The sequence below is a fragment of the Gopherus flavomarginatus genome, chromosome 2 (assembly GCF_025201925.1).
Source record: "Gopherus flavomarginatus isolate rGopFla2 chromosome 2, rGopFla2.mat.asm, whole genome shotgun sequence".
Lineage (NCBI taxonomy): Eukaryota > Metazoa > Chordata > Testudines > Testudinidae > Gopherus > Gopherus flavomarginatus.
This window is the reverse complement of record NC_066618.1, coordinates 127,090,333-127,117,091: the sequence shown is the minus strand read 5'-3', so window position 1 is coordinate 127,117,091 and position 26,759 is coordinate 127,090,333. Positions and strand designations below refer to the sequence as shown.

Sequence of the window (26,759 nt, the reverse complement as noted above, 5' to 3'; positions counted from 1 at the left end):
TCTGACCTGGAACAACTGTTTGCATCCTTTGTTTTTTGGTAGGCTTGCCTCAGGTCCTTAACTTTCATGCAGCACTGCTGTGTGTCCCTGTTGTAGCCTCTGTCCATCCTGCCTCTGGAGATTTTGGCAAATATACTGGCATTTCATCTTTTGGAACAGAGTTCTGCCTGCACAGATTCTTCTCCCCATACAGCGATCAGATCCAGTACCTCCTGTTTGGTTCATTCTGGAGTTCTTTTGAGATTCTGGGATTTCTTGGTCACTTGTGCTAATCAGCTCGCCACGCTGGCCACACAGGAAATGAAATTCAAAAGTTCCTGGGGCTTTTCCTGTCTACCTGGCCGGTGCATCTGAGTTGAGAGCGCTGTCCAGAGCGGTCTCAATGGAGCACTCTGGGATAGCTCCTGGAGGCCAATACCGTTGAATTGCATCCACACTACCCTAAATTCAACCCAGCAAGATAGATTTTAGCGCTAAATCCCTTGATGGGGAGGAGTACAGAAATCGATTTTAAGAGCCCTTTAAGTTGACAAAACAGGCTTGGTCGTGCAGGGTTAATTTGACCTAACACTGCTAAATTCGACCTAAACTCGTAGTGTAGACCAGGACTAAGATGGAGAGAAGATTTCTAGTAGCACAGGGCTCTTATCTAGCAGATAAAAGGTGTAAGTAAAAATGGCTGGAAATTGAAGATAGACAAATTCTGACTAGAAATAAGGCATACATTTTTAATAGTGATGGAAATTAACCACTGAAACAACTTACCTTCAGATGTGGTGGATTCTGTATGTCTTGAAGACTTTAAAATCAAATTTGGATGTCTTTTTAAAAGATACACTCTAGTTAAAACAGATATTATGGACTTGATGCAGGAATTACTGAGTGAAATTCTATTGCCTGTGTTATAAGGAAGGTCAGACTAGATCATAATGGTTCCTTCTGGCCTCGAAATTTACAATTCAATGGAAAATAAGTGTCTGGAGTATGAAGTGTGTTTCTTTTCCCTTCCCTCTAAGGATATGTGGAGGTATGGAGCCAGATATGGTGTCAAGATACCCCTGACACATTGGGTGCAGGAGAGCAGATCCACCTATCTGAGCACGGGTTGAAACACTGCTGTGTACAGTGATGTGTTTATGTGGGAGATATGGTAATTATGTAGGGCGAGGAGGAATACAGTGATGTGCGTGTCTGAGGGAACAAAACAGGTGGGGGGAGTGATGTGGTTGTGGGAGCAAGATTGTGTAAGGATGAAGTAAAACTGAGTTGTGTATATGTTAATTGTCGTTGTGTGTGGGGAAAGTCACAACATTTGGATATATATAGGAACATTTTTGGAGGTTGGTTTCAAATGTTTATGTTAACCCGCTCATGTTTTGTGGAATAGTATTTACTCAGACACATGCTGTTCCTGTAATGTGAATGAAGAAAGTGCATGAGAAAGTTGTCAGTAACCTCAAACACAAGAACAAGAAGTAGGAAGACATATGAACAAACCCTCTCCACCTTAACAGGAAAGTGTGAAAACAATCAGCAAAACTGGAAATTAAAATTCTGACAGGAAAACAAATCTCACTTTGAGGTTTCTAGTGTGTTAAAGAGAGAAAGTATTCCTAAAATTAGGTATTACTCTCTCCCCCCAAGGTTGACAGTTCCTCTTTCAAGACAGAGTCACAAGCCTAATTTTACAAAAAGAACATGCATCCGAAGAAGTGGGCTGTAACCCACAAAAGTTTATGCTAAAATAAATGTGTTAGTCTCTAAGGTGCCACGAGTCCTCCTGTTCTTTTTGCGGATACAGACTAACATGGCTGCTACCCTGAAGCCTAATTTTAAATTTCGCTGCTTTTGTGGGGTCTGAAATACGTAGTAGTCAGATAAATGACTATATAAATATGTCTCCTTCTTGCTGGGAGATGTACTTCCTATAGATAATCGACTTCACAATTGCTTATTTAAAAGTAGTAACAATTTTTTATTTTATTTTAGTCCTATTATCATTGCCAAGCCCATAGCAGCAAGGGAGAGTAATATGGATTTTTTTTTCTGTCTTGCGCATTATCCACAGAATTAGTAGGGTTACCTACGTTGTGCTGCAGTGCAGACTACACACGTATGAATTACAGAATGCCCCAAAGCATTGTGCTGTAACTGTCTTGTGTGGACACTTCTGGCATGAACTAAAAGGTATTTAGTTCACATTAACGTAGTCCTGTTTGAAAGACTATGGTAACGTTAACTACATACCTTTTAGTGCACACCAGCAGTGTCCATGTGGACAGTTACAGAGCAACACTTTGGTGCACTCTGCAATTCACACCTGTAGTCTGCACTGAGGCACAATGTAGACATAGCCTAAATTCTTTTTGCATAAAACTTACCTAAAGGCATTCAGGTTTACACTCCCTAATTGCACCTTAACTACACACACAAATTCCTTTGGGGAAATAACACTTTCTGATGATGACGCAGTAACTAGAAAATATAGCTTGACATTCAGACCCCATTTGCTACATTTGCAAGATAGACAACTCATTAGAAAACAACATCAAAACCAGAGAACATACATACTTGTAAAGACAGGTTTTACTGCTCATGTTATTGTGGAATAGAATTTACTAAAACACATGAACTGAGCAAACTTGATATAGAATTAATTGAGGGACAATGAATATGGAACACTATAATGCCTTCTTTTTTTTTTTTTTTTTTTAAACAGTCACATTTCAGAATAGAACTTTAAATTAATCATTAATCTGGGTTTTGGGGCAATTTACTTTTAGTTTCACCTTTAAATTACGATTAAAAACAAAAATAGAGAAGGCAATATTGCCAACTCCAGAAGTTCACAAATCGTGAGTCAGCCCTCCCCAAAGTCATAAGATTTTTTTAATAAAAAGATTTAATTACATTTTTTGTTTGCCATCTGGCTTTTGAATTCTCCTTGCCCACTCCCAGTGTGCGTGATGCAATTATAATGTTGTCAGCTCTCACAAATGTTTAGTGAGTAAGGTGATTCTGGCCCCTCTGTAGAAGTTCTTTCTGGAGGACCCCATTAAGATCAGCTCAGCAGTCCCTACTGTGCTAGGAATTGTTCAAACACATAGTTAGGCCTGGTTCACACACAGAGATTTTGTACCAGTTTAACTGTTGTGAAAAAGCTCCAAGCCATACATGGCGGGTCCCACGCTTTCAGGTGGATTCAGGGGCCTCAGGAGGTCGCTAAGGCCCTCAATGTGACCTCGCTTTCTCATAGTAATGGCAGGGGTTGCAGCCTACCAAGCTACCTTCATCACAGGCTATTATGGGAGTGGGAATATCCCACAGTCCCTATTGCTCCTTTGAGCTTAATAGGCGCAATTTGGCCTCTTGCCTGGACCAAGGCCTGCCTCCCCTCTCAAGGGGGTCTCTATACAACAGGGGGAGGGAGAGGGAGGGACCTGGACCCACCCTCTACTCTGGGTTCCAGCCCAGGGACCCTAATGGTAGCAGTTGTTTGCGGCTTCCCCTTCACCCCTGGAGCTGCTTTGATTCCCTGCGCCACTTCCCTGTGATCCCCTTTTTCTGGCTTCACTCTTACCTCAGCTCCTTTCACCTAGGGGCCTTTTTGAGGGAACCAGAAGGAGACCTTTAAAGCAGTATGAGTGAGACCTTGATTGTTTTCAGCTGTCTCCATTAGCCTGATGGCCTTACTTGGTTAATTGGTGTCAGGTGTCTTAATTGGCCTGGGGAAACAGAGACATGCTAACCCTGAGGCTGGTATACCTGCCATCCACCACTCTCTTATATCTTTCTGGTCTGAGTCTGTCACACTATGTTACTCAGGGATTTGATTTTTTTGCCATAGAGTTATACTAGTACAAAGCCCACAGTAGACTCATTTATACCAGTAAAAAAGGTGCCTTGTACCAATATGTCTTAATCTCCTTTCACACACAGGAATAGCTATACAGGTATAAGCACACTTAAACCAGTATAACTGCATCCACACTAGGATGTGTTGCTTTAACTGTACCAGTATAGCCAAAATGGCACAGCTTTTGTATTTAGATAAGACCCAAGATATGGTCCTTGAACAGAAGCACTTACTACCATTTTTTGCGGTAGGTTGTGAGTTTGATGTCAGACTCCCTAAACTCATCTCATATAGGAGCTGCCAAACATTCATTAGATGGGAACAACTTTTAATCCCTGTTGAGCTGGGCAGGATTCAAAACCAGTGACCTATAACTGAGAGGCCCATTAGCAATGCCCTAATATTAATGCTACATCTGTGAGAATGAGGCTTGCTTTCTGGAAATATATAATAAACATATGTATACATAAGCAAGTTCTTCCACCCTCTGGATTCACAGCCAACCCCACACACACTTTCCTCTCAGTATCAAACATACTCTATTTGCCACATTCTGTTCTTAAAGAGGGAGTTCTCATTAATCAAAATGCCAGCAGTTAAACATTAACATTCAAATTAACTTCTACGCAGACTGTTTTGCAACATAAAGTCATATCAACAAATAGTCTAAGGTCTTTACACTAACTTTATAAAAATATACTTTTGTCACCCTGTAACATTCTGTACCTCAAAGCAACACCCTGGCACCCTCATACTCACCATGGTGATATAATTTTGATATGTTTTGTACAAAATATGCCCTTGTAAGGGATCATTTAAAAAGTCTTGATCTGTTGAATATTAATATCCTGTTGGGTTGTATGTGCTATTGTTTTATTGGAAGTTATGAAGTTCTGCTGCGTGTGTGTTACTGAAATATGTTGTGAGGTTGGAAACACTCACAACCAGCCTTTCAGGTACAACAATGGAGAAGCAAGACAGCGTTTGCCCTCCATTAAGGGGAATCCCCATTACAAAGGACTACCCCAGGAACTGTATACAATGGAAATCTCTCAGAGACAGCATGTAGACAATGGAGACTGTTTGACTCATGTCATAGCAAAGGATCTTTCCAGCAAGCGGGAAGAAAATATAAAAGGAGGAAGTGACATCATCACTTGGCCTCATTCCCCGCACAACTCAACACCTAGAAACACATTTGGAGGAACAAAACTTTGAACTGGGGAGGTGGTCCCAGGCTGAAAAGAAGAATCTCAGCCTGTGTATTAAGGAACTCTCCCATCTATCAAGGTGAGACACTGCCTGATTTAAATCCTATCTAGTTTATATTACTTAGATTGCAATTTTACTTTTATTTCCTAGGTAACCAACTTTGATCTATATATTTATTACATATAATCAATTAAAATCTATCTTTCTGTTGTTAATAAATCTGTTTCACAGTTGACCTATAACAGTGGATTTTGCTTGAGGTGCATGGGAAATCTGCTCAGGGACAAGAGCTGGTACATTTCCTTTCCACACTGAGGGAAAGATGGACTAAGCAGTAAGGCTAATAAACACACTGGTCAGGTTTCTGACCAGGGCAAGATGGTACAGGTCTGGGGTCCCAGGCTGGGGAGCTCTGGGGAAAATGGCTGGAGCCTCTCTATTGTTGGTTTATGAGTGGCTAGGAAAGCTTTTGCGTAACGCAGCTGGGTGTGTCCCTGCCTGTGAATGTCTGTGTAAGTGCAGTATCTGGAGAGGTTTGCAGCTTGTCACAGCATCACAGTGTGAGAGGGGGGCGGGGCACAGGTTGGTAAGACAGAGTTCAGAGGTACCGCAGTTCCGGTTGCACCCTGGGGAATCCATCACACACACCCTCAACTAGGGCAATCAGAAACTTTCAGAATCAGTGAAACATCTTCCACTTCTGTTATAGGAATGAGGGGGAAAGCATGATGTTATCTATCCTCTGTGTGGATCAACCCACAAAGAGAGAAAAAACATATACATTATGACAGAGTTTCCCAGATGTCTCAAAAATACTTGTGTGTCAGGATTCCTTTTCTATTCTTAACTTTTGGATGAGATTGTGCTTCAGTGATTACAAACAGCACACAAAAATAACATGACTGAACCCAGGATCTCTGGATGTAAAAGCATGACATGCTGCCACTTGAGATAAAGAAACATCTGTCTTAGCACAGAAACAGCAGCAGAGTCATATACCTCTATATATGGTGCAGTAACTAAGGCCCCAAAGTTATGAGTTATTACTATTTGAGAACTGCCTGGGCATCAAGGCAGCTAAGAAGAGACAGGACAGAGAGATGAGGGGAAAATACTCAAGACCTAAGAGCAAGGTTTCTTCAGACTGTCTGAGGAAACAATGTTTTTGCTGCCTTTCACAAGAATGCACTGTTGGTACAGCTGAAGAAATTTCCTTTTTTCCCTGTCTGTGAATAAATGAATTTTAAAAATTGATATCAAACATTAAGATATTATATGATGTGTCGGATAATAGGGAACTTAATGGAACCTGATACTGTGATTAAATGCTTTGGGAAAAATACTGTATACTTTATTGCCAGAGTTTACCTTATCGGCAATCCTGTTAGGTTGGAAAAGGGGTTGCATTCATATTGATTTCTTTTAGTTTAGCGACCAAGTGGAGAAGTAAGGCTAATATTTGTAGTTATGTATGCTTATGCTGTCACCTGTGCCGAAAGAGAAAGCAAATAATAGGAACTGAAATCAAATAGTGTGTTTATATGGACACTTGAGCATGGACTGAAATAATCAGAAATGTAACTATTTGATTCATAAGGCCTGGGGTTAGGGCAGGAGTATTGTAAAATTGGACCTTATCCCACTCTATATTATCTCAGTGAGATGAGAAGCAGCCCATCTTTCACTGTCCTGAGCGTTACTCAAAGGGACAGGCTGGGTGTGATTCCCCATCTGTGGGAAGAGGTGGGACACTAGTAACTCTAGAGGACTTTTTTCCCCAGTATACCTAGCGAGGCTACACTAGAAAGGCCTTGCCTACTGGGTTCTAAGAACACTCTGGGATTGCGTTTAAGGCTGCAACCCATATACTCTCCCTCTTGAGGGACATCACAGCTGCTTGTGAGAACCAGGGACTGAGCCTGAATACTTGAGGCTACGGTGAAGGAGCTTCCAAATTGCCTCGCTCTCTTGTCATGGTACCTCCCCTCCAACTGCTCCTCTGACCCACATCAGATCCATCTGTGAGGTGGAGTGCTCCCACCTAGTTACTAGATAGGGGTATGTTAATTATTGGGAATCTAAGTGAGGTAGTAACTTTATGTTTAACTAGAATGTGAAGAAGGGCACACAGACAAAACACCAAATCAAATCAAACAGATTTATCTTTCTCAGAAAAAGCCTAAAAATAGGAGAAAACTTGTTAGCAGATTTCAAAAAATACATAGCATAGTCCCATCCTTGTTGTTAAAACAACAGAAATGAAAAAATTATACAGTTATTCTGGCCTGCTGGAGGAAATCTTGAAGTAACTTTGCATTGTATAAAGGAATGTTAAAACAAGTTTAAAGAGCATCAAAAAATATGGAGAGACTTCGTATAAATTGTATGAATTTATAGAAATGTTGATAGAGGATCTGCCACTTGAGCAAGCATAACTACAAACTTGGCCAAGGGATAAACTGCAGAGGGGCCAACGCAAAGTGACTTATGGAGTTAAGTTGTTTAAGCTACACAGTTTGTCATAAATGTAGGAGTTTTTGTTTGATAGGAGTAATAGACAGACCTTGGGGCTGCTGTAATTTGTGGGGAAGTAGGTCAAAAAGGTACACTATTATAGATCCATTAGGAGGGAGACACTGAATTGGCCTGTAAGTAATTGACCATGTCTTATGCTTTAGTTTATGATTGTTTTTCCCCCTCTATTGTGTTAGCAACCTCATAATAGAAAACCAATTGGCACAAGTGAAGATCTATTCTGAAAGACAATCAAAAATCTAAACAATGTCACCCTCTCAAGATAGTGATTGACTATAAGTGTTATTTTCTGTTCTGGTTGTGTTATTTGATTCTAAAACCTGAATGGTTATATCAACTAATTTTCTAGTTTATACCAAATCATATTCCAGCGCTATTTTTGTCTTCTTATATCTGTGGCAAATAGCCGACACTGTTATAGTGGGTCCCTCACTATCCCTAGAAATTCTCTGACTTGCTTTTTGTGGACTGGTCGGGGCCAATCCTGTATTGCCTCTACTTTGTTCCATTGGGGTTTCACCAAGCCCGTTTCTACTACATACCTTGGCTAGCCCTCTCTTGCAATTGGGACGGTTGGCGCTGAGGCTGACCTGTCTAAGGGCATCTAGTACCGCTTCTACTTTTCCTAGGTGTATCTCTCAGTCAGGAGTGGGGTCGTAATAATTTGTCCATTAGTCGTTGCAATGTTGCAAGGGCCCTAAATGTGAGGACAGTATATTGGAAAAGGCTGTCGGGTATAGAGAAGGTGGTCTTCTCCTTGGTGTCCTCAGCCAGGAGGATTTGTCAATAGCCTTTGGTGAAGTCCAGGGTGGTCAAATATCAAGCCTTGCCTAACTGATCAACTAGCTTATTGATGCATGGTATTGGGTAGGCATCGAACTGGGATATTTCGTTCAATTTCCGGAAGTCGTTACAAAACCTCCTCACTTCCCTCCTAATTTCTCCCCTTTTGGCCTCTGGAACTTGGTTTTATTGTTACCCTTGCTCCGGAGCAGGTGACAATACGGTGTTGGACAGTTGTCATATGGCCTGGCTGCATGGAAAACACGTCTTGGTTCTGCTGGATCATATTAATGATCTCTGGTCATTGTTCCAGGGTTATTTTGGGGGATAGCCTCATCTGCCCTTGTGGGCCATATGCCTGGGGTGGAGCTCCCTGGACGACCAGGCATGTCTCCTGATCATGCCAGGGTTTCAATAAGTTAGCGTGGTAGACTTGCTCGGGCCTTCGGCAGTCTTGGTTGCTTTACCTTATAGTCCACCTCCCCAATGACTTCCACCATCTCATATGGCCATATCAGCACCAGCACCTGTTCTCCTGGCTGAAATCTTCATGCTTTCACCCGGTACTTGTAATAGCACAAGAAGCCCAATGGACGTTTCTCTAAATGCTCTCCTACTATGGGGGTCACTCGGGCTACTCGCTCTCTCATCTGTGCCATGTGCTCAATGACATTCTTCCCTGGGTTGGGCTGTTCTTCCCAATCCTCCTTGATGATATCTAATATGCTGCGTGGGTGGCCTCTGTATAGTAGCTTGAAGGTGGAGAATCCAATAGACGCCTGGGAGACCTCCCATATCGCAAACATCAGGTACAGTAGAAGGGTATCCCAGTCATTTCTATCCTGAGCCACCACCTTCCAGATCATGTTTTTGAGGGTATGATTAAATCGCTTGACCAGGCCATCTGTTTGAGGATGATAGACTGAGGTACGTAAGGCCTGGATGCAGAGTAAGGTACATAAGTCCCTCATTAATTCTGATATGAAGGGAATCCCCTGGTAGGTCAGGATCTCCTTAGGGATGTCCACTCTAGCAAAAACCTGGAGCAGTTCTTTTGCTATTGCCTTTGCCATGGGGCTTCTTAGGGGAATGGCTTCTGGGCACCGTGTGGCATAGTCAAGGATGAAGAGTTTGTTTCAGTGGCCCCAGGCCAATCTTTCTATCAGGCCCACTAGGTCCATGGCAATCCTTTTGAGAGGGACTTCAATAACAGGCAAGGGCATGAACAGGGGCTGTAAATGAGATTGAGAGCTGTGCAACTGGCATTCTGGGCAGGAGGCACAATAGCACTGGACTTCCACTTGTAAAACCTCCTTAGGACTCTATCCAGGGTCTTATCTACTCTTAGGGTGTCCCCCAAATAAATGGATGTGAGATAGCTCTAACACTACCCTTGTGTGCTTCCGTGGTACTAAGAGCTGCTCTATCACCCCCCCCCCCGCCCCCAGTATTTGGGCTACAACAGTGCAACAGATTGCATTTGACCACATAGTATGGCTCTAGGCCTTTGGATTTCCCCTCCATGGGCATGCTGTTTACCTCCACTATCTGCTCCCTCACGTTTGCATATAGCGGATCATAGGCTTGGTCATTCCCAAAATTCTCATGTGCGGAATCAATCTGGCCTAATTTTATAGGATGGGTTTCAACTCTGCCCTGTGAGTTGCTCTTACTGGTGCTGGGGACTGCCTCCGGATCCTCACTGGTCCGAGCTGTCTCCTGGCCTCCTGGACGAGTTTGCCTACTAACCAGGCTGGCTTTCTGGTTCCCTGCAAAAATCCTGGTTCCTAACCTTTTATTTGCCCCCCTTTCCTGCCTAGATTTCCAGGGCTTCCGGATGGTGAAAATAATTCTGGGGCAAGTCTGGCAAAAATTAGGGCGTGGTTATCCATGGCTGCCTTGATCTCAGCCCAGGGATTGCTACCTTCCTCTAGCTCTATGGGGTGGGGGAGGGGGTTGAGGTTCTCAAACCCTGGAAGTCCCTCTTGATTAAGACCAGGTAGAGGAGTCTGGGGACCACCCCTGTGGTCACCTTGGTAGTATTCTCCTGGATCTCAATCCGCACTGGGATCATGATGTAGAAATTTACAGTGCCATGGACACATCACTCCTGTGTTTTTGGCCCAGGTCAGTTGGTCTTGCCGCACTAACTTCTCTGAGACCAGCGTGACAGCACTCCCAGAATCCACCAAATCTGTGGTCTCAATGCCATTCATTTTTACCAACCACAGGTGTACTCACGTGGGGTCATTGCAAACCCCACCAGGCCGAACAGGCTACATTGCTCCCTGTGATCCCCCAGATTGCACTGCATGGGCTCGTCCCTGTGGGGGTACTGGGCTGCTATGTGCCCCAATTCCCCCTCACTGATAACACCGATACCTTACCCTGGTTGTCATCCTCTGCCTTGGGCTATTCAGCCCCCTCCCCCTCCCCCGCAAGCCCTCAGGTCCCTTCATGGTTTCAGGCCATTCCTCAGTGCCCCTCCTTCCAGTTATAGTTCTCCTGGACTTCTCGATAGTCTGGGGCCTCAGGGTTGGGACTGGCTTCCTGGTCCATTGTGCCTCATCTTCTGACCACTGATCTCAGGGCCAGCCCTCCCACAGGGCTGCCCTCCAAAGCCCAAGAGGTATGCCTCCACATCTTCCTCCTGCATCATCTTCTGCAGGCAATTGTTGGCCCATACAATCTGTGTCCCGTTGCACTCATGGCTCAGCTCCATAAGGGCCTTCACCTGGTTCACCACTTCATGCAGCACAGTACAGTCCTGGCTCATCAGCAGGCGATTGGTCTCCTGCTGCAGCCATACTGCATCCTGTTGGGCAGCTGCTTGGACCAGGGTAGCCTCCTGTTGGGCCACGGTGGCTTGCACTAGTGCCTTGACCACGTTGACCATCTTGGGAAAGGGATGGTTTTAGCTCACCCAGGATTAAATTCATAGTACGGAATCCCACTCCTCACACCACATGTGGCAAATGGCTGGCACTATCATGGTGGATCCTGTGCTTTCCTTTTGTGTGATGGGTCAGGGCGCCACCTCTTGCCCCTATTCTTGGGCATCGAGGGCTCCACTAGTGCCCTGGTGGGAGAGAGAAGGAGAGCAGGAAGGGACTCGGGCCTATCCCCTACTCGGGGTCCCAGCCCCTTCAGCTTTGCGGGCTTCCTCCCCTCTCCCTCCTTGGGTAGGGTTTCCCTCAGTCCTCTGTGCCTGGGGAGTCCCTCTGCTCTGCCTTTTATGGTACTGTGATCCTCTGGTTAACAACAGTACTCCTTCAAACTACAGTCAGCTATCCTTCCCCCCTCCTTGTCTGATGGAATCAGAGGTTTTTATTAGGTCTTAATTGGCTCCAGGTGCTCTAATTAACTTGTAGTAACCTCTCCTCAGTCCACAAGAAATAAGGCTCTGATCATCCTGGGGCTTATGTCTTTCCCATCTATCACTCTCCTGGTGCTCTCTGGCCCTGCTGTATCACATATCCTACACTATTAGTTGCTTTCATTAAGGATATTTAATAAAATTCTACAAAACTAAATTTAACTCTGTAGTCCTTTTCTTTAGTTAAGCAATCAAAATTAAAAGAACCCTATGAAAGGTGGTAGGTGTAATCAGTTAAGCAGTTGTTTAAATTAAGATTTGCTTTATATCCTATCTTTCTTGCAGTGGTCTAGCTGCTACAGTGTGACAGAGCCACAATGTGGTAGTATAGGTTACAGAAGCATCTAATTTGCCATGTTTCTTCTGAAAGATTATGGGAAATGGACGTGCCTTGATCCTGTTATATTAGAGTCCTGGGTTTTATACCTGAACAGATCTTGTGCACCTCTGTACATGCTTGTGTTTAGAACATTACAAAATTTAAAACAAAAGCAAAAAAAAAGAGAAAATAAGTAAAATAAAACTGAATGGAAGAGCTCTAGAACCTTGACAATGGCAATCATGCTGAGTATATACAATATAAATGGCACAATGATGATTTTCTGTTAAAACTAGTGGTTCCTAATGTTAATCTTTTGCCAAGCGTTTATGTTCTTGGAGGATATTTTAAGCGTCAGTTATGTATTTTTGGGGTAATAATCAGAGCATTTAAATCACAACTCATTTAATAGGCAGAGAATTTCTATACCCATATTTGGCTAATACACGTTAAACAATTAGTTTACATAAACCTTTAATAAGTGTCACATAACAGAAATGACACTTCTTTAACTAGAGCAGGGTTGCAGGCAATGGTGAAAAATTATACCATTTTTGTCTGCATGTGCATAAGCAGATTTGAATACATTATCTATATTTAAAAAGTTTCACTTTCAACGTTACTCTGTACTTACATATTTTTAGGAACCTAAGAAGGCACTTGTAGACAACTTTGTGGTTTGTCAGTTTGATAATGAAAGCACGATAGCAAAGCCATTCTGCTGCTTCAGAAGGAAATAGTCCAGAAGCACCTTTGGTACCTAAAGCAATCCCTGAAGTGAAACAAACACAATTTTACCTAAAGCTGATTAGCATTCAAGGATGAGCAGCAAATCCCTCTCTGTCCAATCACATGAACATATAAGCACTTCAGACCTGAATGGATTTTTTCTTATAAAACCCATGAGGAAAAGGAAGTTGTGCCCTCATTTAATAGATGAGGAACTGAGGCACAGAGACATTCAGTGATTTGTCCCAAGTCACATAGGAAGTGTACAGCAAAACTGGGAACTAGTTAATCACAAGATCATTTCCCTCTCCATAACCCATGAATAAAAGCCCTGACTGGTGGGGATGGGAGAGATTAACACACAAACGAAAAGGTGCATCTTTAGTAAGTGAAAGTTAAAAAAATTATCACATTGTGTGTGATTCTTATCCCTACTCCACATCTTTTATGCCAGGTAAAAGGACCAAAATGGAATCTTCTTCCTTTCGAACTATCTGAGGCCTGGTCTACACTGGGGGGGGGGGGGTGTGTCGATGTAAGATACGCAACTTCAGCTACGGAAATACTGTAGCTGAAGTCGAAGTATCTTATTCCGACTTACCTCCCGTCCTCACGGCATGGGATCGATGTCCGTGGCTCCCCTGTCGACTCCACTACCGCCGCTCACTCCGGTGGAGTTCTGGAGTCGACGGGGAGCACATCTGGGGATCAATATATCGACGAGTAGTCTGGACGTACCCTCAGAGAGAATTCCTCTGGTACAGATTCTGCAGAAGACAGCTGTAAGGCTGTCTCCCAAGGACCTTCTCACAAGTTCTGGCATGAGGGCGGGAGGGCTGTGGTAGGGCAGAACCACAGCACACACTGTTATCAGAGACAGGACAGTCCAGGAAGGCTTCTATAACTTACATACACTATTTAAGCAGGCTAGCAACCCAGAATCAAGAAGGCGCAAAGACGTCTTAAAGTCATTTTATCCCCCTCGGCCCTGGACTACAAATTCTATGCTCCACCTCTTAGAAGCACAACACGGAATCTCTCACCCATTGTGTGGGATTATGTTGTGATGTTACATGAGGATAATTAACAGAACATAATACTTGGTTAAAATGAACATGTAAAGAAATAATTTATGAAAAATGAAAGTGTCAATTCTTTTACTAAATAGGAAAAAAACCTGTAGGTGACTATTATGGGATTGACTAGAAAAAATGTCATGTAGGTTTCAAGAATCACTCTGTCTTATATAGGCCACAGAAACATAGTAAATTAGAGCAAAAGATATGTTTGCAACATGTTCATTCATTTGAAAAATCCAGATTAAGAACTACTACAAGACAAAGGAGGAATGTACGAAAGAGTCAGTAATAGGTTATAGAATCTCTCTATAATTAGTTTCTGGACTTAATTTTCTCTTATATTTTTCTTCTTTGCACAATTCCTTGTGTATATTATTTCTATAGTACTACAGATGTGTATTGCCCTTATTTTATAGAAAGTTTAAAAAAAAGTCAAGACCTATACCACACACAAAAAAAAGTACTGGAGGATGGGGAACAACAAAGGGCCTGATCAGGAGATATGCTGCTTGTTATATATGCAGTCTGTTACTTCCTATATATACACCTTTTAAAATATGCAGATTTAATATATTTAAGTTTAGGCAAAGTAGAATGATGGCCAGAGTAGCAGTCAGCAACAGAAAGCTAATGAGGTTAGGATCTGAAGAGAGAAGCACGAGGATGTTCCAGGCATAGGGGGCTGCATAAGAAAAGGTAAATAGCTGTTTACGGAGAAGACAAAAACAGCATTAAAGAGAGCTGAATGGCAAAATATTTGTGTAAGTAACAAGAAGGCAACAACAAAATATAAAATTTCAGTAGAAGCAGTACTGTGCAGCCCTGAATAAGAAGTCTGAATTTAATATTAAGGATGGGAAACCAGCGAAGGGACTAAAGGAGGGAAAATGAAATAGTTGCAGACGAGGGTAAAAAGTGCTTTTGACTGCATCTCGTCAAAAGGATTTGAGGAGACACATGGTGAGATTTTGGGAGGCTAGAAAGGAGAAGGTACAGTAGCCAAGGCAAGAGATAATCAAAGCATGGACCAAGGTTTTGGGAATGGGGCTGGAGGTGAAGAGACAGATTTTCACAATATGAGAAAAGAATTAGGAACAGCAGGATTTAGTAACAGCCTAAATGGAAAAGGAAGTGAGAAGAGTTGAATATAACAAAGGTTGTGAGCCTGGATGACCAGGAAGAGGGTGGGAAGGATAATAATAATAATAATAATAAAGGAAAGGAAAGGAGAAGGTTTTTTACGGGAGGAGTAGGACAAGAAATTTCATTTTTAATATGTTGAGTTTGAGTTAGTGGCTGAATACCCAGTAACAAAAATGGGAGCAAACAGAAGCTTCTGCCTGAGGCTCCAAGAGGAGCAGCAGAGGATAGGGCCGGCTCCAGGCACCCGCCGACCAAGCATGTGCTTGGGGCGGGACCTTGTAAGGGGCGGCCAATCTTGGGGTGATGAGGCAATGCTGTGGTGGTTTTTTTGTTTGTTTTGTTTCGGCAGAGCAGCGCTCTTTTTTTTTTTTCCCAGCGCGGGGCGGTGCTTGGGGGTTTTTTTGTTTGTTTCGGCGGGGCGGCACTCGGTGGGGTTGTTTCGGCAGGGCGGTGCTTGGGGTTTTATTTTATTTTTTTGGTTTGGTGGGGCGGGGTGGTGCTAGGGATTTTTTTTTGTTTTGGTGGGGCAGCACTCGGGGGGGGGGTTGTAACAGCGGGGTGGCACCTTTTTTTTTTTTTTTTTTTGCTTGGGGTGGCAAAAAAGTTAGCGCTAGCCCTGGCAGAGAAGGGTGCCATCAATAAGAAGTTATGAGAGTGTATGAGCTTAACCGCAGAGGGGAGAGCGGTGACCAAGGAATGTGCTTGAAGGGACATCACCAGAGAGTAAATGAGGGGAGGAGAAGCAACAAAATAAGAAAATGAAGGAGCGACAGAAGAGGCGGGAGGAAGACATGTTAAGCAAAGAACAAATAATCAATCTTACCTGGTATCTAATATAAACCAACTCTTCCCCTGCTCCATTCTCTCCTCAAATCCTACTACCTCTCTCAGATACCTCCTCTTTCCCATCTCATAGTGTCCCAAGATGCCACTGTGTAACTTCACTTCCCACATTTGCAGTCTGCAGTTTCCTCACTCTTCATCCTCTACCTCAAGCAGAAGCTACAGCAGAGACCAGAGTGAGCAGTTGATTGGGACTCTATTACTGTGCCTGATCTGAGACTAGATCAAGTAGAGTAAGCTAAGTCACTCAACCTAGAGCACAAGCGCAGTGTCATCTGTCCTCCCCATGGGACAGGAAAATAACACTCTGCCAATAGCCCTTTCCTATGTGGAGAAAGGACAGAAAGACAAATGTACGCACAAGAAGGAATGCCTCCAGTGAGAGCAAGTGCTGGGGGGAGAGTGTGTGCATGCTAGTAATGGGAGTATATACCCAAGATTCCGGCCCAGGCTGAAACCTATGCCACCTCATCTTCACTGTTATTTTTAGCCTTGCTAGCTAGCTTAATGCTAGTGCAGATATGCCAATCCGTGCTGGAATCATTCCTTTGACTGCAGCAGAGACATACCCTCAAGTCTCAGCCCAGAAAAGGTTGTCGTCAACCACAGCCATGAAAGGGTCTACATAATATGACATACACTTTTTAAAAAGTGTATCAGAGGCAGTGACTCCAGTGACTATGGAAATGGGAGTCAGGAAACCCAGATTTATACAGAAATCTGACAATAATTTCTGTTGTGACATTAGGCAAGTTCATTAGCATCTCTGTGCTTCAGTTTCCTTATCATTAACCTGAGATAATACTTGTGAACACACTCAAAAACTTGCATTTACTTATTGTAGCCATTTAAGCAGATACCACAATATTTGTAATAATCCTTCATTCTAAGTACATGGAATATTACAAATATAAATAAAGTTAAAGGTGCTAAACCCCACATTTGAGGTTGCTCACTGTACTCACCCACCTTCACAAAGCAATGAGTTCCTCTGCAGAAAAGTACTGTAAGTACCTTTAATTAATATACAGGAGTTCATCATGACTCCATAATAAAGGATGAGAGGACCCAACTGTGACATTCTGTAGCTTGGGGGAGCACCCTGTAACCCTCATATTCCTCATTTATATATAATTGTGATCTTGCATACAGAGCAGGCCATGTGAGATATCTGGGGAAAGGTTATGATCTGATCAAAGTCATTTTTTTATCCATATATGTATATCATTAATGCATATGTAGTTATGAGAATTGTATTATACGGTTGTCACTAAAACATGTTGTAAGTTGGGGCATTCGGCCAGATATTAGCTCACAGACAACAGCAAGGAAAGTAACCAACACCCGGGTGGGGTATCAAACAACCCATCAACAACCATTGTCCAGTAAGGGAGCTACAATTCAATTACTTGCCTGCATGAGGCCACACCAGAGGAATTGCTCAACCTTGCCTGGAGACTCAGCAATACCCAACAGACATGCCTGGACTTGTGTTCTCCAAGCACATGGGACTGAGAGTATAAAATAGAACACAGGAGCCCCATGCTGAGCCTTTCTTCTGCCCCCACCTATGCTGCAAGCAACAAGGACACTGAGAAGACTTAAGATTCCAACAAAGGAGACTGGTCCAAGTTTCCAGGGCGAAATCTGTGTACTGCAGTACCCAGTGGGGTGAGAAACACTTCTTAATCTAGATGTTGCCCAGTCTAATAGGGTTGAGAGTTTAGACTGCATGCTTATATTTTATTTCCTTTTGGTAATTAACTCTGAAATTTTGCCTATCATTTATAATCACTTAAAATCTATCTTTTGTAGTCAATAAATTTAACTGTTTATATCTTTACCAGAGAGTTTGCCTGACGTGTTTGGTAATCTGTTCAGGTTTCCAAAGACTGGTGTATATCCACTTTCCACTGATGAAGTGGTGAACCAATTAATAAATCTGCACTGCTCATCTTGAACAGTGCAAAAGGGTATATTCCTGACGTACAGTGCTGGGGGGGGGGGGATATGGCTGGTGCCTTTCCCTGTGTGATTCATGAATCACTCTGGGAGCATTCATGCAATATAGCTAGGTGGGAGCCTCCATATGATGTTGCGCTGAGTTATAACAGCGCCTGAAGGGGTTTGCTGCTTGTCACTAACAAAGCATTGTGAGAGGCAGCCCAGGCTGGAGAAAGATAAGGGGACACAGTGGTCTCACAGTCCCAGGCTGCATCCCAGGGATTGCATCACACCAAAACTTCTTGAATTTATTTTCTGAGAATTTAAAAGTAAAATCTGTTAATTAGTTCCATCCCCAGTGGTTTTATTGACTGAAGGAAAAGGACTCAATTGTCTATCAATTGTCACCGATCAGTCCCAAAGCTGCAGTTGCCAATGCTTCCAGGGTTATTAAAATGTGCACTGTGACATCTCCATTATTTTATCCACAAGGGAATACCTCCACTCTCCATACGTTAGATAGGTAAACATTTTGTTCCTGCTGGAACATGCCGCTTGATCATTCATACTAGTTACCCTGGTATGGAAGAATGATTCACTTCCAGTGCAACAGATAAGCATACCAGTGACTGCACCTATTTTGCCACGGAGGTGCTGTCACATTCTGGGGTGCAATCCAGACCAGAGAAGAGTTGTGTCACCTCTTACCCAGTGACCGTGAGTGCTTCACAATGCCTTGCTACTGTTGCTCTCTGCCTGGGACAACCATAGTGAGTAACAAGCATGCACTCTCTTTCTGTGGTATTGCAGGCAGGCTACCTGAACCCCATCACAGTGCCACAGTTATGCAGGATTTACACACAGCTTACTAACAGAACTGAGGTTTACACTTTAAGCACTGGTGAACTAGTTTTAAGTGATTCTCAAGTGAAAAGGCTGGGAGCAGTTAAAGAAAGGTCTAAACATGAATAAGACCAGAAAAGGCAGGATAGGCAAAGAGGTAGATGCTGAGCTCACCAAGAAACAGTGAAGTCTCACAGCAGCTGATCAGATTCAGAAGCAAATGGAGCGAGTAGCCATGCTCCAATCAAACCATGAGACAGAATGGGGCATTTGCTGCAAACCGGGAGCCAGATGAAGATCCCTTTTTCTCCTACAGGACATGCAGGAGACCAAGCAGCAGATGGTTCCCCAGATGATCCAACAGAAGCAGTATCAATAGCGAGACATACAGAGCTGTGCAGATTGGAGTGGAAAAGGCTGCTAGTGGATGAGAGACGGACAGATCTGGAGATCAGTTGCCTGAGTCAGGAAACAGAGCTGGAGCAACACAAGCTTGCTGACAAGGACAAACAGGCAGCTCAGACAGAAGAGGAGGGGCAAGTCATGTTCATGGGACCCAGGAGGAAGGACATAATGGTGTACCTGATAGGAGGCTAGCAGAGAACCAGATGTGGGTATGATGGACCCTATCACTCTGCCTGTAGCCTTCGACATTATGGTCTCTAAAAGTTATTCCAGGATTCTGACAGTGGGAAGTGTTTTTTCTTGATGTGTTGTTTGTAATGCTGTATTGTGCTGTATTGAGGTAACCGGGTTGAGCATGAGGGCTCAGATACAAACCCACCATAGCCAGACTCAGTGGCTGAAGCAGAAAACCCTCATCAGGGAAATGGAGTCAGTGCTGAATATGTCTGCGGTACAGCTGAAAAGGTGCTGTGGCCCAAGATCTGCTGATGTGCTTGTCATAAACAGATAGTTAAGGGTTAATGTCTCTTTTACCTGTAAAGGGTTAAGAAGCTCAGTAAACCTGGCTGACACCTGACCAGAGGACCAATAGGGGGACAAGATACTTTCAAATCTTGGTGGAGGGAAGTCTTTGTTTGTGCTTTTTGTTTTTGGGGGTTGTTTGCTCTTGGGACTAAGAGGGACCAGATGTACACCCAGGCTCTCCAAATCTTTCTGAATCAGTCTTTCATGTTTCAAAATTGTAAGTAATAGCCAGGCAAGGAGGATCAGTCTTATTTTTGTTTTCTCAACTTGTAAATGTTTCTTTTGCTGGAAGGATTTTTACCTCTGTTTGCTGTAACTCTGAACCTGAGGCTAGAGGGGGTTTCCTCTAGGCTATATAAATCTAAGTACCCTGTAAAGCATTTTCCATCCTGATTTTACAGAGATAATTTTTACCTTTTCTTTCTTTAATTAAAAGCTTTCTTTTTAAGAATTTGATTGATTTTCCTTGTTTTAAGATCCAAGGGGATTGAGTCTGAACTCACCAGGGATTGGTGGGGGGAAGGAAGAGGGGATGGTTAATTCCTCCTTGTTTTAAGATCCAAGGAGTTTGGATCTGTGTAAAGCCTCTCAAGGCAACCCAGGGAGGGGAAAGTCTGGAGGGGGGAAAGGAGGGGGAATGGTTAATTATTCCTTGTTTTAAGATCCAAGGGGTTCTGATCTGTGTTCTCCAGGGAAGGTTTTGGGGGAACAGAAAGTGTGCCAGACACTAAATTCTGGCTGGTGGCAGCGTTACCAGATCTAAGCTAGTAATTAAGCTTAGAAGTGATCTTAAGATGGCCATCCTGCAGCAAAAAAACTTCAGGACCAGACTTCAAAGAGAAACTGCTGAGCTTCAGTTCATCTGCAAAATTTGACACCATCAGCTCAGGATTAAACAAAGACTGTGAATGGCTTGCCAGCTACAAAACCAGTTTCTCCTCTCTTGGTTTTCACACCTCAGCTGCTAGAAGAGGGCCTCATCCTCCATAACTGAACTAACCTCATTATCTCTAGCCTGCTTCTTGCTTGCTTATATATACCTGCCCCTGGAAATTTCCACTACATGCATCCGACAAAGTGGGTATTCACCCATGAAAACTCATACTCCAAAACGTCTGTTAGTCTATAAGGTGCCACAAGACTCTTTGCTGCTTTTACAGATCCAGACTAACACAGCTACCCCTCTGATACTAGATTTAGGATGGTCATTTCATATGTAATTAAACATATTGAGGTGTTGGAGAACAGTGGGTTCTAACCTGCTGCCAATGGGTCAAGCAGCGGCTAACCCTCCTGCAGCTTGTAAGGGGTTGGTTGGGGTGTCACTAAGCATCTTGTATTCACATTGTACGCCCTACTGTAATAATCTTTGTGCAAAATATGCCTTGTGAGGTACTGCTTGAAAATCAACAACTCACTGATCATTAGTAATCTTGTGTGATGTATGTCTGTGGTGGACATATTTTTGAAGGATAATTAAAATGTGCTCAGGCCAGGCAAATCAGGGAGTTGATAAACAAGCCTGTTAATAAACATTAGACAAAGGACAGCCCAGTCAGGAAAAGACAATAGTCCATTTTTACATATTAGGTAAATAAACTATGTAGTGAGTTTGGCTTACCTTGCTGGTTTCAACCAAGGCTGGTAGAAGCCAGAGTAGAGCTGTAGACAGGCTACTGAGGTCAGAACAGCTGAACAAGGGCTGTCTAGCACACAGACGCTCAGGGTGTGATCTACACGCAGGTAGGCTGGTTGTGAGCTACAACAGCAAAGCATTGTGAGGCACCCAGGATTGTGGGCAAGTGGCAACTCCTCACTGGTCTGGATTGCACTTCTGAACCCCGCCACGTGTATTTTTAAAACTTTAAAATTCCTCTTTATTTTATGGTATTAATAACCACTTAATATGCCATACCTGTGTTTTTGGTTTTCATAATAGAATAGCAGCATGATGCAGTATCAGAAATGATCCTCAGGAAGAAGCCAGGGTTTTTTCTAACTTGCTGGTTAAAGGGAAGCTGGAGAACACATGCATGGAACCTAATAATAAAAGAGGCTATTAAACTTTTAAAATCTTGAATGATAATCTTAAAAAATTAAAAACATTGATCAGAGACCCTGGGCACTACACAATATTTAGAAGTATAATAATAGCTTCTTTATCAATATCAGCATTATTAGACTATTGCAGCTAAACTATACACTCCCCATTACTCCAGGCTCTGTTTAAGGCCCTTCTCTTAGGTGTTTGCTGAAGGTCAGACTGGTGGACCAAAGGTTGTAGTGTGTGACAATGAAAAGGGGAAGTGAATTCTCAAGGCACCCTACTCAGTATCACAGTCTTGTGAAAATGACTCTTCTCCTGGCTCAAACATGTTCCAGCCTTGGGACTGTCAGAACAAGCAACCCAGTTGACTCAAACTGCCATGAGGGCACAGAGAGAAAGATACTGTTCCTCCAGTACCCAGGACCCCAAGCCATGCAGTACTAGACCTAGAGTGGTAGTTGAAGAGCATGGTCTGGCTCTCTTGTATACCTTTCTTTGAAAGGCAGTGGGAAACTTGAGTCCCATTTAGTTCCTTGGGGGAAGAAGGATGAATGAACTTCTGGCACCAGATGCTGGATCTGAGGGTCACAGTGGGGGGAAGAGAGGAGAAAACAGACATACATTTACAGGGTAAGGGGAAAAAGAAGAAGAGGCTGCCTAGTTCCTGCCCCACATGGTGCTCCTTAAAGGATGATGGTGAGGAACTCAGGCCAAATCTCTTCTCCATTCCCAGCAACAGCTGTTCTGGCAGCTTTCAGGTGGTCCCAGTGTAGCATCTGCTACAGCAGGATAGAGTCCCTCATCCTGGAAGTTTGGCCTACATTCTTTGTTCCTAGAGGTATAAGTTTATATTCAGTTGTATTAAAATGCACAACCGTTTGCTTACACTTAGGCAATCCATGTTGCTCTGTATCAGTGACCTGTCCTCTTTATTATTTAGAGCTATACAATATTCCTACTCAATACTTCCCCATTTCTACATCTAAGGAGCACATTAACCTTTTTGGCCAGAGTGTCGCATTGAGAACTCATGTTCAGCTGATTATCCATCATGACCCACAAGTCTTTTTCAGTTACCATTCCCAAATTTTTTTATGTTTTCTTTCCAGGTCATTAGTAAAAATGTTAAAAGCATAGTTAAAGTAGGCAGAAGGATCACAGTAGAAATATTTCCATTTGATGATTCCCCATTTACAATTACATTTTGAGACCTGGCAGTTTGAATTCATGTAATGTGTGCCATGTTTATTTTGATTTGTTCTAGTTTTTTTTATGAGATTACAAGTTGGGTTGATAAAGGCAATAGTGTTGATGCAATACACTTCTAGTGAGGCATTTGGCTTGCTACCGCATGACATGGACAAAAGAGTTGGACAAGATCTGTTTTCCATAAACCCATGGTGATTGGCATTAACTGTATTCCCCTTCTTTAATTCTTTGTTAATTGAGTCCCATATCAGCTGTACCATTATTTTGCCTGGGATCAAAGTCAGGCTGATAGACAGGGGCGGTGCATGGCTTGTTAAGGCTATGGCCTCCCCAAATTATCCCTTAGAACCTCTCCGTCATAGCTAGTCCTCCCAGTGCAAAGGTCAAACTTTATGCAGAAGTTAGCGTGGCATGGTATGCATTGCCACCTTTACTTCTCCACTGCTGCTGCTTTCAGAGCTGGGTGGCTGGAGAGTGGCGGTTGCTGGTTAGGTGCCCAGCTCTGAAGGCAGCACCGCCACCAGCAACAGGGCAGAGGAAGACTGAGCAGCGGCTAGTGGGGCCCAAAAGTAGTCCTCAGCCTGTGTACCTGCCCACTGGGGCATGCCGCCCAGGGAAGATGGAGGGTCTGGGGTTCCCCACAATGACCTGGACTGATCCGCTCTGGCCCAGGCTCCTGTGCCCTGCCCCCGGCGGTCACTGCTCCCCAAGGAACCCCCCACGCCCAGGTGGCTCATACTGGCTGCAAGTAATCAAAGGGCGGTGGGGAACTGAAGGGCAGCTGTAGCTCCATGGCCCCAGGCACCAGCAGCAGGAGAAGACGGAGGAGGACCTTGGCTGCCTGCACCATGGCACCAGCCAGCGCAGCAGCCACCCCGCACTGCCCAGCTCTGGTTTCTGGCCTCCGACCTGGCCAGTGGACAGGGCCTTAGGGGTGGGGAGAGGAGGAGGTGGGACCAGTAGTTACCTGAGGAGCAGGGGCCAGGAGGGCCATGGAGAGAAGCAGAGCCTTGTGGCAAGTGGGGGCCAGCATCTATCTGAGGAGCAGGGAGAGGAGCAGGGCAATGGGAAGGAGGCATGGCCTCTTGGCAAAGGGTGGGACCAGAATTTACTAGAGAGGGAAGGGGCATAGCCCGCCCCTAGTTTTAGGAAGAGGCTGGTATTACCCTTGCTGACAGAACTATAATTACCAGGGTCACCTCCATTTAGTCTTTTTAAATATTGGCATAACATTAGCTTTCTTCCATTCTTCTGAAACTTCCCCAGTGTTTCAAGAGTTATTGAAAATCAACATTAATGGTTCAGTGAGCTCTTCAGCCAGTTCTTTTAAAATTTTTAGATTCAAATTATTCATCCAGACCTGCTGATTTAAAAATGTCTAATTCTAATAGCCACTGTTACTCAATATCCTCTTGAGTTATTCTTGGAATGGAGAGTATATATATTAGTATATATCATAATCATCATATGCTATAACTACAGAACAGAAATATTTATCAAAACACTTACAACTTAGGCCATTCAAGTAGGCAGACTGGATTTTTCTCTTACCCATTCTCCCTTGTTATGAAATATAGCTTAGGGAGGGACCCCAGACCCTGTGTTACAGTAAGAGTTTCACACCTTTGATGTTAATAGATCCATTGTAAGTAATCTTCTAGCTCAAACCACAGCCACCGAGATAGGCCATATAAAACATATAGGAAGTTGAAATGGTGCTGGAAAGATGGCTTACTTAAGGGAGAACCTGCAAGTTCTTTTGAAAGGTGGGCTGTGCCCTTTGAGCTCTGCCCAAACCTGCTGCTTCCCAAAGTGAAACAATAGTTAGAATGCAATAGAATGATGTATTAGAGTGAATTATTGAAACAGAATGGTGTCTCCCTATGGAGTTGTATGAAAAACATAGGTATGGTGATATCTGTAGAATTAAACAAGTTTAATGAGTCAATACTGGGGGGAAAGGTATACTGCTCTTGTCATGGAAAATAAAAGGCCACATCCCTCATGTAGCACAGAAGTTGTAGTATTCAACAAAGCTAGAAAAATTTACGCCAGCAGAAGATAGTTGGTTATCTGATGCAGTAGTTCTCCTCACTAGATGTAGCTAGTAAATGCTGGTACCACCACTGCCCCATATAACTTTCAGCCCAGTGGTTACAGCATTGACCTGGGGATATGGGAGCCCCAGATTCAATTCCCCCTTTTGCCTGATGTGGGGAAGGGATTTGAATGTGGGTTTCTTACCTATCAGGTAAATGCCCTAGCTACTGCACTGTGGGTTATTAAATAATCTTTGGGCCAATAAAAGAGAGAATAACTCTACAGTCCAGGTGTTAGAGCACTTACCTGGAATATGAGACCCATGTTCTAGTCCCACTGCTCCAATGCATAGTTACTATTTATAAAAACTGGAACAACTTCAACAGGAAAGACTGAGAGAAACTTGCCCTGGAATAGCCCATAGCCCAGAGGTTAGGGCATTCTCCTGGGAGAGGGAAGACCCTAAGTTCAAATTCCTTTTCAACATGGCGGGGGGAAATGAACCTGGGTCTCCCATATCATGCGGGAGTGCTCGAAACACTGGACAAAAGATTAAAGCAGGAGGTGCTCCTGTTTTAGAGTAGGGTTATGCATGCTCTGAGCATGCCCAGTGGACACAGGCAAGACAAGTTGGGGAGCACCTAGTCTGAGGATTCCATCGTGGCTTAGCATGAGGTAGGCACCCAAACACCTAGTCTGAGATGGCTGTGCACATGCTCACTGGGAGAAACTTAGGTACCTACAGAATTGGTGACAGCTGAGTGAGGGTTTTGAGGATTGCAGTGGTGTGTATATGTAGGACTTTGACATCTAAAGTGGCAATTATCATGAATAATTATTTGTAGTCAAGTGTCTAAGTCTTTTCTGGGTTTAGCCCACAGACCTTATAGGATGACATATTGGAATTGTTATATGAGGGACATCAGGGCCTCAATAAATGGTGGAAGTAAGCATAAATGTCAGTGTACTGGGCCAACAAACTCATCTAAATTGCAGGGTAAATCATGCAAGTCTGGTGTCAGAAAGATGCATAGATTATTAGGGTTGGAAGGGACCTCAGGAGATCATCTAGTCCAACGCCCTGCTCAAAGCAAGACCAGTCCCCAAACTGCCCCCTCAAGGACTCAACTCACAACCCTGGGTTTAGCAGGCCAGTGCGCAAACCACTGAGCTATCCCTTCCCTAGATAAAACTAGAAGAACCGTTCAGCCACAGCATTACATGATAGTTAGGACCCTACCAAATTCAGAGTCCATTTTGGTCAATTTCACAGTCATAGGATTTTAAAAATAGTCAGTATAATAGTTTCAGATATTTACATCTGAAGTTTAACAATGTTGTAACCATGGGGGTCCTGACCCAAAAGCAAGTCATGGGGGAATGGCAAAGCTACTGTAGGGGGATCGTGGGATTGCCACCACTGCTTCTGGGCTGCTGCTGGCAGGGGCACTAAAGCCAGTGCTGCCACCAGTAGCAGTGAGGGTCACAGGATATGAGGAGTCACCTCTTCGGGGGGGAGGAGGGGCAGGGCCAACCTTACAGGTGAGCCCTGAAGGCAGTACAGCTGCACAGCTTCCTGCAGCTGGGGGAGGTTCCTGAAGGTGGATCTAACCCGGCCCTGGGAGCGGCCTATGCAGGGGAAGAGGAAGTCCCATCCCTCTCGAGCCCAGCTGGGACTAGCCACTGGAGCCCAGCACATGGCACGAGCCTCTGGCTGAGGTGCATCCAGCCCTGCCCGAGGCGCATCCAGCCCTGCCCCTGCCCCTGCCCCTCCCCTGCCAGATATCATATGGTAGATCAGATTTCACAGTCTGTGATACATTTTTCACAGCTGTGAATCTGGTAGGGCCCTAATGATAGCCCCTGGAAAA

General features: G+C 43.8%; 1 protein-coding gene across 1 annotated transcript in view; it reads right to left on the bottom strand.

Annotated features, from left to right (window-relative positions):
• Nucleotides 1-26,759, bottom strand: part of TERT (telomerase reverse transcriptase) — a 115,479-nt gene that overhangs the window by 8,094 nt on the left and 80,626 nt on the right. The window contains exons 14-15 of the mRNA XM_050938130.1: nt 21,508-21,632; nt 12,716-12,853 (exon numbers count right to left, since the gene is read on the bottom strand). Coding sequence (XP_050794087.1) covers nt 12,716-12,853; nt 21,508-21,632 — 263 coding nt within the window. The remainder of the gene's footprint in view (nt 1-12,715; nt 12,854-21,507; nt 21,633-26,759) is intronic.